Source organism: Mastigoproctus giganteus, chromosome 7 (genome assembly GCF_048544385.1).
Source record: "Mastigoproctus giganteus isolate SK-2022 chromosome 7, ASM4854438v1, whole genome shotgun sequence".
In the NCBI taxonomy this organism is placed as follows: Eukaryota; Metazoa; Arthropoda; class Arachnida; order Uropygi; family Thelyphonidae; genus Mastigoproctus; species Mastigoproctus giganteus.
The window spans coordinates 88,620,006-88,634,938 of NC_143581.1; the positions used below are offsets into that span (position 1 = coordinate 88,620,006).

General features: G+C 40.5%; 1 protein-coding gene across 1 annotated transcript in view; it reads left to right on the forward strand.

Annotated features, from left to right (window-relative positions):
- The first annotated feature begins 13,908 nt into the window (after positions 1 to 13,908).
- Positions 13,909 to 14,933, forward strand: part of cta (Guanine nucleotide-binding protein subunit alpha cta) — a 75,930-nt gene continuing 74,905 nt past the window's right edge. Inside the window, exon 1 of the mRNA XM_090376997.1 lies at positions 13,909 to 14,491. Within this exon, the coding sequence (XP_090233123.1) occupies positions 14,012 to 14,491 (480 nt within the window). The 5' untranslated portion in view covers positions 13,909 to 14,011. The remainder of the gene's footprint in view (positions 14,492 to 14,933) is intronic.

Here is a 14,933-nt window from a genome sequence, read left to right on the forward strand (position 1 = left end):
AATTTCGGCGAGGTCCGGACGGTCTATGACAGCCAAATCCTCTGCTTGAACTTTCACGATGGTGGGACTGTTAGTAATCATGGGTATAACCTCCATGCAGAAGTACATGGTGGGTGACCACCCAGGTGTGAACCAACGTAAGCAGGAGTCGAGGTGTGGCGCCCACACCACATGGAGGAACGACGCCCCTCTATGTTACCAGGCAGTACTAGGTGGTAGATGACTCTCATCAACCAGTGAAATACCACCACTTTGCTTATTGGAGGCTTGAAGTGGTGGAACCCATGTTTAGTCTCTAGAGCTAAGTTCCGGTCAACCCTTCCCTATGTCTTCCATCATGCAGTATGATTGATGATTTTTGAGGTTATGATGAATGTCGTGAGGAGATCCAATATTCCTTACATTTCGAGGGTACAGCTCTAAAACGGTGTTTGCAGGCCGGCCGCTAGTTAGTACACCGGACTGAACCTATTGGTAACTCTCTAGGAGGCTTCCGGACCAGCTAGTGTATAATCTTGCTACCTCTACTCTGCCAGATAGTGACTATTCAAAGTATTCAAAGTATTTTATTATATTTTTTTGGCGGGCTCCAGGGTTTCCCCTATTCACCAAAGATAGTGACTGGAGGGAGTCCGAGCAGTGTGTATGCGGGGAGCATTGTCCAGGCCACGTTATGTCAAGGATCTCGGTATATTCTTACCACATGTACGCCAAATCCAAAAATTTCATTACTTCATACAGCATGTCCCACCCACTTTTTCTTACTATTGAATACACCATGAATTGTCAAAATAATAGAGCAAGCTTATCTGCGAAAAGATCTAAACCTCCCAAGGACTTCCTAATTCATTTCACAAATATACGTGGTCTCAATTCTAATCTCAACGATGTCCATTTCCACTTGCAGTCTTCCAAACCCCATGTACTTTTTCTGACTGAATCTCAATTATCGGTTGGTTCAACTACTGCTCATCTCAGATGTCCAAATTATTTGCTGTATGATTCCTTTCGCCTCAAAGGTAGTACTTGTGCTTATGTCAGTTCTGATATTCCCTATCAGAGCCTTGGCAATTTGGAATCTCCTCTCTTTGATCTTCTCTGGCTTAAAATCTCTCTACCTCATTGTGTCAAATTCATCTGTTGTCTCTACCGTTCTCCCAACTCCACTAATCACTTGGAGCTCTTTGACTTCCTCTCTTTGCAAACTTGACTTTCTTCAGTCCAACTTTCCTAACAGTGAGGTAATTTTCCTTGGTAATTTTAATGTTCACAACTCCAGCTGGCTTCCGTTTTCTAGTCACACCGACCCAGCAGGTCGAAATGCTGAGGCTTTTGCAATTTCTAATGACCTAGCACAGATTGTTCATTTACCTACAAGAATACCGGACAATCCTAATCATACAGCCAATACGCTTGATCTTTTTCTCACAAACAACCCTTCTAAGAACAAGGTCGAAGTGAGAGGGCCTTTAGGCACTTCAGATCACAACTTGGTGATTGTCTCTTCTCCAATGGGACCTTTATCTCATGGCTATTCCCAACCTCGTATTGTTTGGCATTACAAGAATGCAAAATGGGATGACCTGCGAGACTTCTTTTCTTATTTTCCTTGGTCTGATTACTGTTTCAAAACTTCTGATGTCAACGTTTGCTCAGATCGTGTCAGTGAAATTATCCTTTTTTTTTTTTTTTTTTTTTTTCGGCTTCTTTCTTCTGTTTCCTGCCATCCGTTTTTTTATTCCCCCCCTATTTTTCTCTTACAGAATGATTTTTTTTTTTTTTATATTTATTTATTTTTTTTATTTTTTTTTTATATTTATTTATTTTATTTATTTTTTTTATTTTTTATTATTTTTTTTTTTTGTGGGGTGGTGGTTTTCGTCCACCCGCCACCCCACTCCTCTCTCTGGTGAGGCACTGGGCATGCCACACTGTCATCAGGGGCCATCTTCCCTATTGGCCCCTTTCTTCTGTTTCCTACCCTCCAGTCTTCTGCCTTCCTCCCTTACTTTTCTCTTGCACAACGTTTTTTTTTTTTTTTTTTTTAGTTTATATATATGTATATATATGTGTGCGTGTGTGTGTATATACATATATTTATATATACACATACACGCATTCCCCACAGGTCTAAATCTAAAAACATCAAAATTACTGCCCGACCTATTTGGCCCTAGAACAAGTTATCAGCGAACAACCCTACGCTCTGTTAAAATTACAACCGTTGCTCAAGAAACAGCGATCATCTCATTCTCAAATCTGGACCTAGCCACTGAAATCCCTGGAAAGTAGGTGGCAGGACCCGCCAGAGTACTCTAGCTACAGTGGTACACCCGGTCAGCCTCCCCGTGGCATGGTGTGGTAACGTCGGGTCCCACTAGGGGCTCGGCGGCTAATAGACCGGAGGAACAAAGGGCACAACACAATATACAGCACATGACCCCCACACACTTCAAATCTCTGGCCCCGATACAATGTACACCCGCGGAGATGGGAGAAATCCCAGGAGCCGTTAGACACTAACATACCTTATACCTTATACCTTATTCTTGCAGGAATGGAATCCTTTATTCCACATTCCACTTTAAAATCTTGCCATTTATCTAAACCTTGGTTTTCCAATAAACGTGGTAAGGCTGTCCAAGAGAAGAATGCTGCATATCGTAATTGGCTTGTTTCTAATTCTACAGTTTCATTTTCTGCCTACACCAAAGCTCGCCACAATTGTAAAGCAGTTATTAATCAGTCCAAACTAGAGTTTGAACAGGCTAAGAGTAGAAAATTTGCTTCTTGCCCTAATGGTAGCCGAGCATTCTGGTCTCTTGCCAAAGCTATTGGCCGCAACTTTTGCTCATCTCTGTTCCCACTTCTGTCCAAACCAGATGGTTCTGTGGTCACTTCAGCCAAGGATAAAGCTGACCTGCTAACATCCCATTTTATTTCCAGATCATGTATTAATGATCTTGGTAAAACACCTCCCACCATTCCCAATACGCTCCATTCAATGTCTCCTGTGGTCTTCAGTCAAAAGGATATCAGAAGGATTTTGATGAATCTTGATGCTAAGAAAGCTCCAGGTCTTGATGGTATTTCTCCACTTGTTCTCAAAACCTGTGCTCCTGAACTTACTCCTATTATTTGCCGCCTTTTTTCACTTTCTTATTCCCAAGGTGTTTTTCTTTCTGCTTGGAAATTTGCTCATATCCAGCCAGTTACTAAAAAGGGTGACAAATCCCTCCCATCCAATTATCGTCCCATTGCAATTACTTCTACTCTTTCTAAAGTTATGGAGAAATCAATTAACCGCCATCTCTTAAACTACTTAGAAACCTTCCGTCTGATCAAATCGCCAATATGGATTCCGTCAGTGTCGATCCACTGGTGATATTCTGGCTTATGTTACCCATTTATGGACTAATTCAATGGAAAGGTTCTGTGAAACACAAGTAGTTGCTCTTGACATCTCAAAGGCTTTTGATCGTGTTTGGCATAAAGGTCTTCTAAACAAGCTTCCATGTTATGGTTGGCAACTGTTTTTAGTAATTGGTTATCCAGTTTTCTCTCTGATCGCTCACTGAGGGTGATCGTAGATGGCTCTCTGTCTTCTAACTTCTCCACTAATGCCGGTGTCCCCCAAGGTTCAGTTCTTTCCCCCACTCTTTTCCTCTTGTATATCAATGACCTTCTTCCATTGACTAGTAATCCTATCCATAGTTTTGCCGATGATAGCCCATTGCATTCAACTTTCCATTTTGAGAAACCTTGTCCTGCTCGATCAGCTTCAACTTCTCGAAAATATGCTACCAATTCTTTAAATGCCGATCTTTAGGTAATTCTCCAGTGGGGCAAAGACAACTTAGTTGATTCCAACCCTTCTAAAACTCAGTCTTATCTTATATCTCGCAAAAAGGATTCTTCTGCTCCTATGCTTATCTTTAGTGACACTCCGATTTCTAAGCAAAATGATATATCTCTTTTGGGGATTACCCTGACTTCTAATCTCTCTTGGCACAAGCACATTACAAATATTACTTCCTCTGCATATAAAAAACTTGGTTTTCTCTTTCGCTCTCGGCGTTACTTTTCTTCCAAACAGTTGCTCACTCTGTATAAATCGCAAATCCGCCCTGCCATGGAATATTGTTTCCACATCTGGGGTGGTGTCCCCAAAACCTCTCTCAGGCTTCTTGATTCCATTCAGAAGAGGGCAGTTAGGTTAATTAATGATTCATCTCTAACAGTCTCTCCGCTCGCTTTCTCATAGACGCACTGTTTCTGCTGCATGCCTCTTCTACAGATACGTCCATGGGCACTGTTCTTCTGAATTTGCTTCTATAAATCCCGCTCTCTCTTTCAAAACAGTCCGAACACGTGTCGCCACCAGCCAACATCTATTTACTGTCCAACTTCAAACCCACAGTACCAACTTTTCATCTTCCCATTTATTCATTCAACTGCCGTTTTCTGGAACAACCTTCCTTCATACGTATTTCCGGAAAATTACAATCTACAGAAGTTCAAGTCAAGTGTCAACAAATATCTTCTTTCGTCTTCTCAACCTCCAACCCAAGCACGGTACTAAGTACTATAGGTTCTAATACCTCTCGTGTTTGGAGTTCACATAAAAAAAAAAAAAAAAAAAAAACAGTGTTGTCGTTCATAAAACAGAGGTCCCATTTTAATTTGTAAAGAGTCTAAATCAGCAAGGTCCAAAACAGTGTTGGCATTCATGGAACAGAGGTCCCATCCCAATAACGATGGTAGTTATTGACAGTCCAGCTTGAAATTGATTCAGCAGACTGCATAATATCACAGTTTGTAAAGAGTCTAAATCAGAAAGGGCGAAAACAGTGTTGTCGTTCATGGAACAGAGGGTCCCATCTCATTAATGATGGTAGTCATTGAAGTAAAGCTTGAATTTGGGCAAGACAAGTTAATCAGGTGTACGTTCGTTCTAGCGTAGGGATCTTCTTCTTCTTGTGAAGAGCTCCTGGCAGTATTGCTAAAAGGCCTTGTACTCTCTGTCGCTGTCCAACAAGTAATGCTCCTTGAGTTTTGGATTGAAGTTAATTCTGGTAATCAGAATGCAGCAAAGGTCCTCATACAAAGGGCAGTCATACATTAGGTGAGACCAAGTCTCCAGCTCTCCACAATGGCAGAAGGGATCATCAATAATTCCAAGACTTGAGAGTTTGGCTCTGATGGATCCATGACCTGTTAGCATGAAAGTTGTCTACATGCCGGGAGAGAACCATGAAGGAGACTTGGGATATACCTTGTTGATATGTGGAATAACTTTCCTAGTGATATCTCCTTTAGTAGAGTTAACCCATCTATCTTGCCATATCTGCTGTAAATGGAGGCTAAGGTGCTTCTTTTCAGCAATCAAGTTATTAGTGGGATCAATAGTGTGGTCCATGGCAGTATAGTTCCTTAACTTTGTCTGCAGGTGTTTTAAATGTGGGAGGAATGTAAGTCCCGAGTCCAGGATTTTTCCTAGATATTTCAGTTCAGTAGTAAACTATATTGTGGTCTCGTTTATCTTGATTTTTGGACGTTTTCTTTCAATAAGATGGAATTAGTCTTCATTAAAGAGGTTTGAAGATTATGATCCCTCTCCCAGTTTTGTAATATCAAGAGAGCCTGATTTGCAGAATTTTCTAGCTGCACTCTGCAGTCTGCAGACACGGCCAGGATCAGATCATATGCATAGGTCTGGGAGATAACTTTATTCAGGTTAGTTTTGAGGAAGTCATCAAGTACACATTCCAAAGGAGCGGCCCCAGCACCGAGCCCTGGGTACAACCCCTGTAAACCTGGCATTTGACTCTGCAGTATGGTGCATTTACAATTATTTCTCTGGCTGTGAGGTAGCTTCTTATGGTGTTCTAAAGGTTTTCAGGAAGACAGGCACGTCTTAGTCGGCTGAGGACGCTCGGCCACCAAAGTGAGTCGAACGTCCCAGCAAAGTCTACGGCAATAATCAGGAAATATTTTCTATTGGAGTTTGTGGCAGTTGTAAGGATATTCTGGAGACTGTAGATCATCCTTGTTTGAAACCATATTGGCTTGTCGAGGATAAATTTGCTGCATTATAATGTAATTCTACTGTAAATTTATATTATAATGTAAATTTGCTGCATTATACTGTAATTCTACTGTGTAGTAGGTATTCAAAAAGCTTGCTTAACACAGATAACAAGGCAATTGGTCTATAAGAAGATTGGATTTCTGGAGGCTTGGTTCGGTTTTTCAGAATCAGGCATATGTTAGCTGTCTTCTAATCGAATGGAAAGACTCCTGTCTGCAGGCTGTGATTGAACAGGTCGAGGATGAGGTATGGGGGAATGCTCTACAGTCTTCTTTATAATCTCTGGTTCAAGTAGGTCTCGTCCTGGTGGAGTCTATCAGTTGCGGTGTGCAGCTCCTCAATAGTGAAGGGCGGCTCTTGATGTTCTGGACTATATATTGTTGTCCTGGCAGAGTTGTTATTGTTGACTTGTACTAGGATCCATTGCTGGTTAGATAATTGTATCCAATATGTTATTGATGAATCTGTCCCATGAGGTTGTTATGCTACCTTGAGGGGTTATTGTTGCTGTCATTAACTCCCCTCTTGGGAGTTTGTTGGTTGTGATTTTATAGACTACATCCCAGGAATCGGTGTTTCCAGTTGTGGAAACTAGTTTTTCCCATGATGTTTGCTTGCGTTTCCTGATAGTAGCCGTGTATATATTTCTAGTCTCTCTGTATTGCTGGTGGAGAGCCTCTATGTCTGCAGCTGGCCAGGACCGTCATGCTCGTTGGCAGGCCCTTCTTCTGAAGTTGTCCTCCCGCTGGAGGCGCTGGAGTTCTGGGCACCACCACCACGGGACAGCACCAGGAATGTGTTTCTTCTTAGGAATGGCGCAGTTGCTAGCTTCTATAATTATATTTGTGACTTTTCTCTGGTAGGCAATCAGACAATGACAAGGTCATCAGCATATGCAAAAGGAGTAGCAAAATCAAAATGTCTGGTTATATGTGTATTTAGTGTAATTTTCAAGAGGAGTTGCCCGAAAACAGAGCCCTGAGGGCATCCTCTATTGACAGCTCGTGTTATGCTGCAGGTTTTTGAAGTAACCTGTATAGATCTGTGATCAAAGTAGGCTCGGATAGTTTGGTACAACTGAGAGGAGCATGAGATGTTCCGAAGACTTGCGAGGGCGCTCTCCCACGAGGGAGTCAAAAGCACCTTCGAAGTCTGGCTAGAGACAGCAATGGCATGGTGTGAGCAACTGCCTGAATGCAGTTCTATGGAGATATTGCTATTAAAGAGGATGAGAAACCTCGCATGAAAAAAAAAGACAATTTCACATGGTTCAAAGAAAAATCGAAGATTACATAATTTAAAATATATAGCTTTCCAAGATACATTATATGCTTATTGTGTGCAATTAGTTCTGTTAGTTTGTTTATGTTTACGTAAAAAAATGTGATTTATAGTTGAAACCACGTAAAACAATTAGGTAAGTTCAAAATAAATGTAATATGTCATATTTATTGTTTCTTCAAAACGCTTGTTTTACAAACCATTTCCTAAATCAATTATGTTTTATAATACATCATATTTCAAAATATAGTAGCATTAACATTACGTGCAATAATTTAATTGTAGAACTAATTACGTTTTGTCTCTTATAAATCGGGTATTCTCGTGTATGTTTGATTATCTGAACTAACCTTGGTCCCAAATATTTCGGATAATCGACGTTCTACTGTATTACATTAGGATAAACCGGGTAAGTTATTACGTACACTGCTGCCCCTTTATTAGGAACATCTATCTAGTAGCGTGTTGAACCTCCTTTTGCCTTCAAAACAGCCTGCAATCTTCCAGGCATGGATTGAACAAGATGCTGATAACGTGCAGGAATGGAGTACCATGCAGATATAAGTGAATTACGCAGTTCCCTGAGATCCGAGGGAGGTGTAGGCCAGCAGCGAACAGCCCTTTCCAGCTCATCCCAAAGATGTTCAATAGAATTGAGATCCGCAGACTGAGCGGGACACTGCAACAAAGAATCGTCATTGTCATGTTCCTGGAACCATTCCATAGTGATTCGGGCTTTGTATATCCATGTGTATTGTGTCTGTAAATTGCGCGTGTTCTCTATTCGATTTGCCTGTTTTGCTAGACGGAAAAACCCTGCTATCTATGCCTGAGACTGACTAATTCAGCCACGTGAGTGAAAAAAGCCCATAAAACATCCTTGCATCATTGACGGGATTCGAACCTGAGCCCCTTCCACTCGGTGTGGGGAGAACGGTAACGATACCACTGTGCTACCGCACAGACTGAAGGCGGTGCATGTGGGAATAAATGGTTTGTTCAACAAATTTTTGAATACATACGAAATCTTAATTAAATCAAGTTTGACTGATTTATGTGTACAGCCGAGCCAACATTTCGTGATCGTTGGAGAAAGTACTGCGCACACTGTGAGCACATTCGGGAAGAGTGAAAAAGAAAAAGGTGCGAAATTTGGTTATTGGCAATAAAGATTTTATGAACGCAACTATATCAAACTATATTCTCACAGAAGCCGTGAAGATCGTAACTTTTATTTAAAGATAATGGCAAAAATTAACGGGGTATAATTATTATTTTTGCAAGAGTTATTTTGAGTACTGAGTACAGGTCTGGAGCCCTCATTTTAGGAAGGATGTAGATTTGCTTGAGAGTGTACAGAGAATGGCAACAAGATTGGTGAGAGGAACGAAGGGGTCCTCTTACCAAGAGAGGCTTAAGTTCTGAAAATTGCAGCGGCTGGAGACTAGGCACCTGCGAGGTGATCTGATTGAGGTGTAAAGGCCTTGAATGGGCTGAACATGCTGAATTCTGATGGGATTCTTCTGCTTGCTCAGATTACGAACCTAAAGGGGCATAAATCAAATTGAGGAAAGACAGCTGCAGAATAGATGTGTGGAAATTTGCCTTTAGCCAGCGAGTAGTTGATTGCTGGAACAGAACAAACTTCCATCTGTTGTTGCGGAAGTTAATAGATTAAGGAGAATTCAAGAAGGAACTGGAGAATCTTTTAGAGGGAATGGTTGTGTGAATTTTTTTTTTTTTTTTTTGCTGATGCTACATAAGCTCATACGCTTGCTTTCTTGCATCACATGCCTCTATTACAATTGCTATATATTTTTTGCAGATTTGTATTGTTTATTGTTTCAATAAATTAATGAGAATATTAAAAATTGTTTATTACTTCGACATCCAAAGGTGGTGCAGCTGCACCATGCTGCCGGCGGCCATTGCGTGGGGCTTAAGCGATTAGCGGCTGTAATCAGCGTGCTAACGATGGCCTAGCATGTAAAATGCCTTCATTTTACCACTTGGATACACGACTGACCCGGCGGGCAACCTAAAACACGAAAAAAATAGGCTACAGACCCACCTCCTAGATCTTTGGCAGAGAAGATGGACAGAGACTACAAAAGGCGAAGTAACAAAAAGATTTCTACCAGACCTCCAGAAAATATACCCAAAGCAGCCACCGTGGTACTTCCCAGGGTACCATATGACAACACTATTAACCGGACACGGACCCTACAAGGAGAAGCTGTTTGGCTTCCGACTTGTTGAGGACCCCAACTGCATATGTGGAGAAAGTGAAAGCTGGAGCCACATAGTCTATGATTGTCAACACTATGAAGACCTCAGAGGGCTACTAATAACAAGGTTAAGATACTTTCCAAAAGGACTGGAGCACCACTTCCTGGACACTGAGGATGAATATAGGGCACTCTCCCAGTATGCGCAAGACTTATTCACCAGGAGAAAAACACTAATAGCTATCTACAGCAACGTACACAGAGATTGACAAAAATCGGCGCCAAATGTGACAAAAAAACTGAAACCTTGCAGAGGACCAGTACTTGGAAAAGAAGAGTGCTGATCACACGGAAGAGAAAAGCAAGGACGGGGGAATGCAGCACAGACAGTAGAGAACAGACTAAACGCAGCACAGTTGCAAACAGCTTGATGGCGATCTGAAGAGGACACCCTCGCCCTCTTCACCTATTATTCCCACTTCCTTGGGGGGAGGGGACATTTTTTGTTCCTTCTCCTCCACCCCCAAACTTCTACTCTGGTGGGGCATGGGCATGCCCCACTGAAAACTGGGGCTATCTACTCTATTGGCCCCATATTTCTGTCTTTTCCCCCCAATCTTCGGTCTCCCTCCCCTCTCTACCTTCATCATAGCGAAAGCCCCACACGTCAAAAACTAAATATGATAAAATTACCTTACGCCCAAAACTCGGCCTAGCAAACCAAAGCGACATTACCCCAGCGCAGATTTTTTATTTACTTATATATTTATTTTTATTATTTTTTTTTTTTTTTTTTTATTTATTTATTTTTATTTATTTTTTTTTTTTTATTTTATTTATTTTTTTTTTTTTTAAGGTCCTAGCCGCCGAAATCCCAGGAAATTAAGCGGCAGGACCTGCCAGAGTGAATCTACAGCTACTGGGTTCCTGGTCTGCCTCCACGGGGCGTAAGTGGGACAACGTTGGGCCTCAATAGGGGTCCAACGGCTAAATGACCAGATGAACAACGGTACAGAACACAACACATGAACAATTCCCACACACTTTTAAATCTCTGGCATTTCCCAGTGAACTGGTTCACCACAATGAAAGCAACGCGGAGATGGGGGAAACCCCTGGTGCCGTAAGACAACAACACACACTTACACTTACACTTACTTGGACTGTCTGCGTGGATAGCACAGTAGTATCGTCACCGTCCTCCCCACACTGGGTGGAAAAGGCCTGGGTTCGAATCCCGTCGATGACGCGAGGAACTTTAATGGGGTTTTTTCACTCCATAGCTGAGTTAGTCGGTCTCAGGCGTAGATAGCAAGGTTTTTCTCCCCAGTAACTGGAGTTTTTTCGTCCAGCAAAACAGGCAAATCGACCATAGAACATACGCAATTTACAGACACAAATACGGGTTAATGTATTTAATTACGGGCAACCCTAAAATAATAATTTTTTTTTAGCCCTTGGACTTATCTTTAATATGCAATATTTGCTTCAAAAAACCCAATGCAAAGCACCCAATACTATTTTCACTGCCTGTATAAGTAAAACAATTTCCTTCCCCCTGACTTTCTCTCCCTTAGCGTGAAGGTGAGTTATTTCACGCCGCACCCGTGAAATATTATCGCCCCCTTAGGTGTCGCCGACTAGCGGCGAAAGGCCATTAATTCGTCCAGTGCAGCGTCCTGACGCATTGTTTACAAAAAACAGGAAGAGAAAGATGTGACACTTTCAGAGGGAGAAAAGTCACCCCGTAAGAGTCATACTTCTGATGCCGGCTGAATCATGTATCAGCGGAATGTTTGGTAATGTGGAGACTTAAAGGGGAGAAGTTTTTGTCACATAAAACCTCCCCTGAAGCAACCCTGCACGAATATGCGAAGCTCTCCTTAACCCTTCATAAATATCGTCTCTGGTTGAGTCAGGCACAAACCTTTTTTCTATCCGACAAAAGGAACACCTGCAAAATCGAGGGAAAAGCAAAAAGGGGTCAAACTTATATATAAACAGACAGAACAAAGAAGGGCGTTGTTGTTCGTCGGAGGTTGTCGTTGAAGCTAGTGTTGTTGTTTCGCCGGAGTTTGTCGTTGTTAAGAGAAGCAAGAGTGAAGAGAGCTTTCGTGGGCAAGATTGAGAAGAAGTTTGGAGCAGTAATGATCCCTGAGATGATAGAACTCTCGCCCAGATGTGCTCTAAAGCATTTCGGTAATTTTATCCATGCCTTAGCAAATAGAATTGCATAAAATGAACCACTAGAGAGTTATATTCCCTTTAGAATTATCACACAGGTTACACCCACCTTTCTTCTCCTAGAAGTAACTTTTAAAGATGTATCTTTGATGTGTTTTAACTTTAAAGTAATACTATGTTGTTTACTCTAAAGTGACCCAACAACAACTGATGTTTTGCTTATATAAACGCTGAGACAGTCTATGCCGTTGTCCAAGGAAAGGAAATGCTGTCTGTTCTGGACTACATGAAGATACGCAGATTAATTTACTTACAAAACTCTCCTTAACTTATCATAACAGTAGAGGAATTGCATAATTATACTATATTACATTTACCTTTATATGTGTAAAATGTTGTATGTAATAAACCATGTTTATTTGTTAACCTTGCCTCATGACATTCTTTGGCTACACACGAACCACTGAATTAGAACTAATAAAGAATCATCACTGCGGCCATTTCGAGGCTCTGTTATTTAAATAGAGGGTCGGAGTGGAGAACACAATGCCTCCCGATGATGCCAGTTTTATTCTACACATCTCAGAGTAAAGCTGTAGAACACGTGAGATATATGTCGTAATCTAAACTAGTACACGATCATAATTAACCCGGACTCTCTGGACCATTATTTTAGTGTGGAGCAGGCTTGCAAGACGTATGGATAGCGGTGAAAGTTTACCAGCACGCACACACTCTAACGGAGAGAACCAACCGTGGAACAATACTAAAATAGCAGAGAGATATAGAAAAAGAAAAAGTAAAGAGAGAAGTAAAGAGAAGAAGAAATATATGATTAAAGAAATGTAAGAAGAAAGTGCGATATATGTATTATGTTATAAGAACACTGAATGTACAGATTATACACAGAAATATACGAAGAATTAAAAATAAATAATACATTATCATATAAACAAAAACTGACTAGAAGTAAAAGATTTTTAATACCTAGTTCCATTCTTAAATGAGCCGCTGAATGATATTGTTGAAAGAAAGCATAAGGCTTTGTAATTTCATTTAACTTTAAATAATATATGGGAATCCTTTCTAATCACTACAGATAAAAAATAAAATTATTGGCGAACACATCTGGAACGTTTCTAATAAAAAAACTTCTGATTTCATCAATAGTTTTGGCACTACCTGTCTTAGAACTCTATTAGTTTACTCTTACACAGGACCATGCAGAGCCATTTTAGTACCTGAGGCAAGAATGAAAAGTTGCGCCCTACTGATTGCAACATTGGCAATTATTTAATCTTTCTTATGGCATCCCTTTCAGCTTTTAACCTGAGGCATGAGCCTTGTTCGCCTTAATCTAGGCACGGCTTCGCTCCTGGAGGGACCATATTACCAATGCAACAATTTTAGAAAAATGCCTTCAGGAATCTTTTGTGACGACTCTCCTGGAAAGCCAATTGGGATGGCTTAGACAGCAACTCAGATATCCGCCTGCAGCCCATTTCATCCCGCTTGCTCTCTATAAACCAACAAACGGCCGTAGGGAACGAGGGAGACCCAAAATTCAATTCTGGCAGTACATCACCAAAATCCTTAATGAATCTTCATAACTATCTCCTGCTGACATTTTACAAATAGCACAAAATAGAGAGACCTGGCTCTTGCTCATGGAATAAACTTTTCTTATGTCAGATTTTTTATTTCAAAACTGCTTGTTTACGCGAAAACTTTATTTATTTTTTAATGTTTATATGTATATTGTTTCCCTATTTATATTCAAAAAAATAAAATAAACTATGATGATGACGTTTTTGACATTATCATATATCCCAGAAACCTGGTGTCGTTATCTAGAGGTACAGCAAGATAACGAATTAAGAGTTAAAGATCTATCAAATCTGTCTACCCCAGATCTAACGAATTTTCTTAAATTAATAATCTTCTGTAATTAATACAGTGCATAAACAAAAATTCATACTTTCGTTTGTACTGTATTTTGCAAATTGATCGAAGAACAACTTATATAAGTGGAAATTTTTTCAAACGAGTAATATATTATTTCTTTATATTCTCCCGATAGATGTCGGTAACAATGCTCATACATTTTAGTTGTGCATTGAATTTTGTAGTTTTAACGCGTTTTAATTAATCGAAGGAAGCTTGCTTGACAATGTTTATTTTGTTTTAACGTTCGGATGCGATCCGTGATGTGTGGAATTTAGTCAAAATGGCAGATCTGTTACTGTCATGTTCCTGCCTGCTAAGATTAAAATATGGACCAGAAGAAATGGAACAACTGCATAGGAGCAAAAGGATTGACAAAATGCTTGAAAAAGACAAACATATTATTCGACGGCAGGTAAAACTTCTTTTGTTAGGTGCAGGCGAGAGTGGCAAAAGTACATTTTTGAAACAAATGAAAATTATCCACGGGCACCACTTTGAAGACGAGACAATTTTGGAATATAGGACGATTGTATATCAGAATATTGTGAAAGGTATGAAAGTTTTGATCGATGCACGAAACAAACTTGACATTCCGTGGGAGCATAGTGATAATTGCCGGTATGCTTCACATGTAATGAATTATAATAATGCTGTAGTTTTAGATATTAATGTGTTTCACGATTATTCTTTTTCTGTTCGACAACTTTGGCAAGACCAAGGAATAAGAACAGCTTTTAATAGGCGTAGAGAATATCAATTGGTGAGTAATATTTTGAATACTTGCTATGCCTTTCGAAACTACTTTTGTCTTTTGATAGATTGATTCGTGACTAAGGTTTTTTTAGTCTTTTCACATGGTTTTTTTCTTTCCGAACACGGAAGAATATGTGGAAATCAGAGTAGCTGTTCCGTAGTGTTATAGCGCGTGGGTTTCGAAGGTCAGTCAAATATGGGTAATGAATGCTAGAGTAAAGAAATACTTCACAAAAATAAATCGTTTCCCGTGCCCCGCCAGTTTACTCTGTACCTATATACTATTGCGTACAGGTCTGGAAGCCTCATTTTAGGAAGGATGTAGAGTTGCTTGAGCATGTACAGAGAAGGGCAACAAAATTGGTGAGGAGAACGAAGGGGTACTCTTACCAAGAAAGGCTCAAGTTCTGCAAATTTCAGCGATTGGAGACTAGGCACCTGCGAGGTGA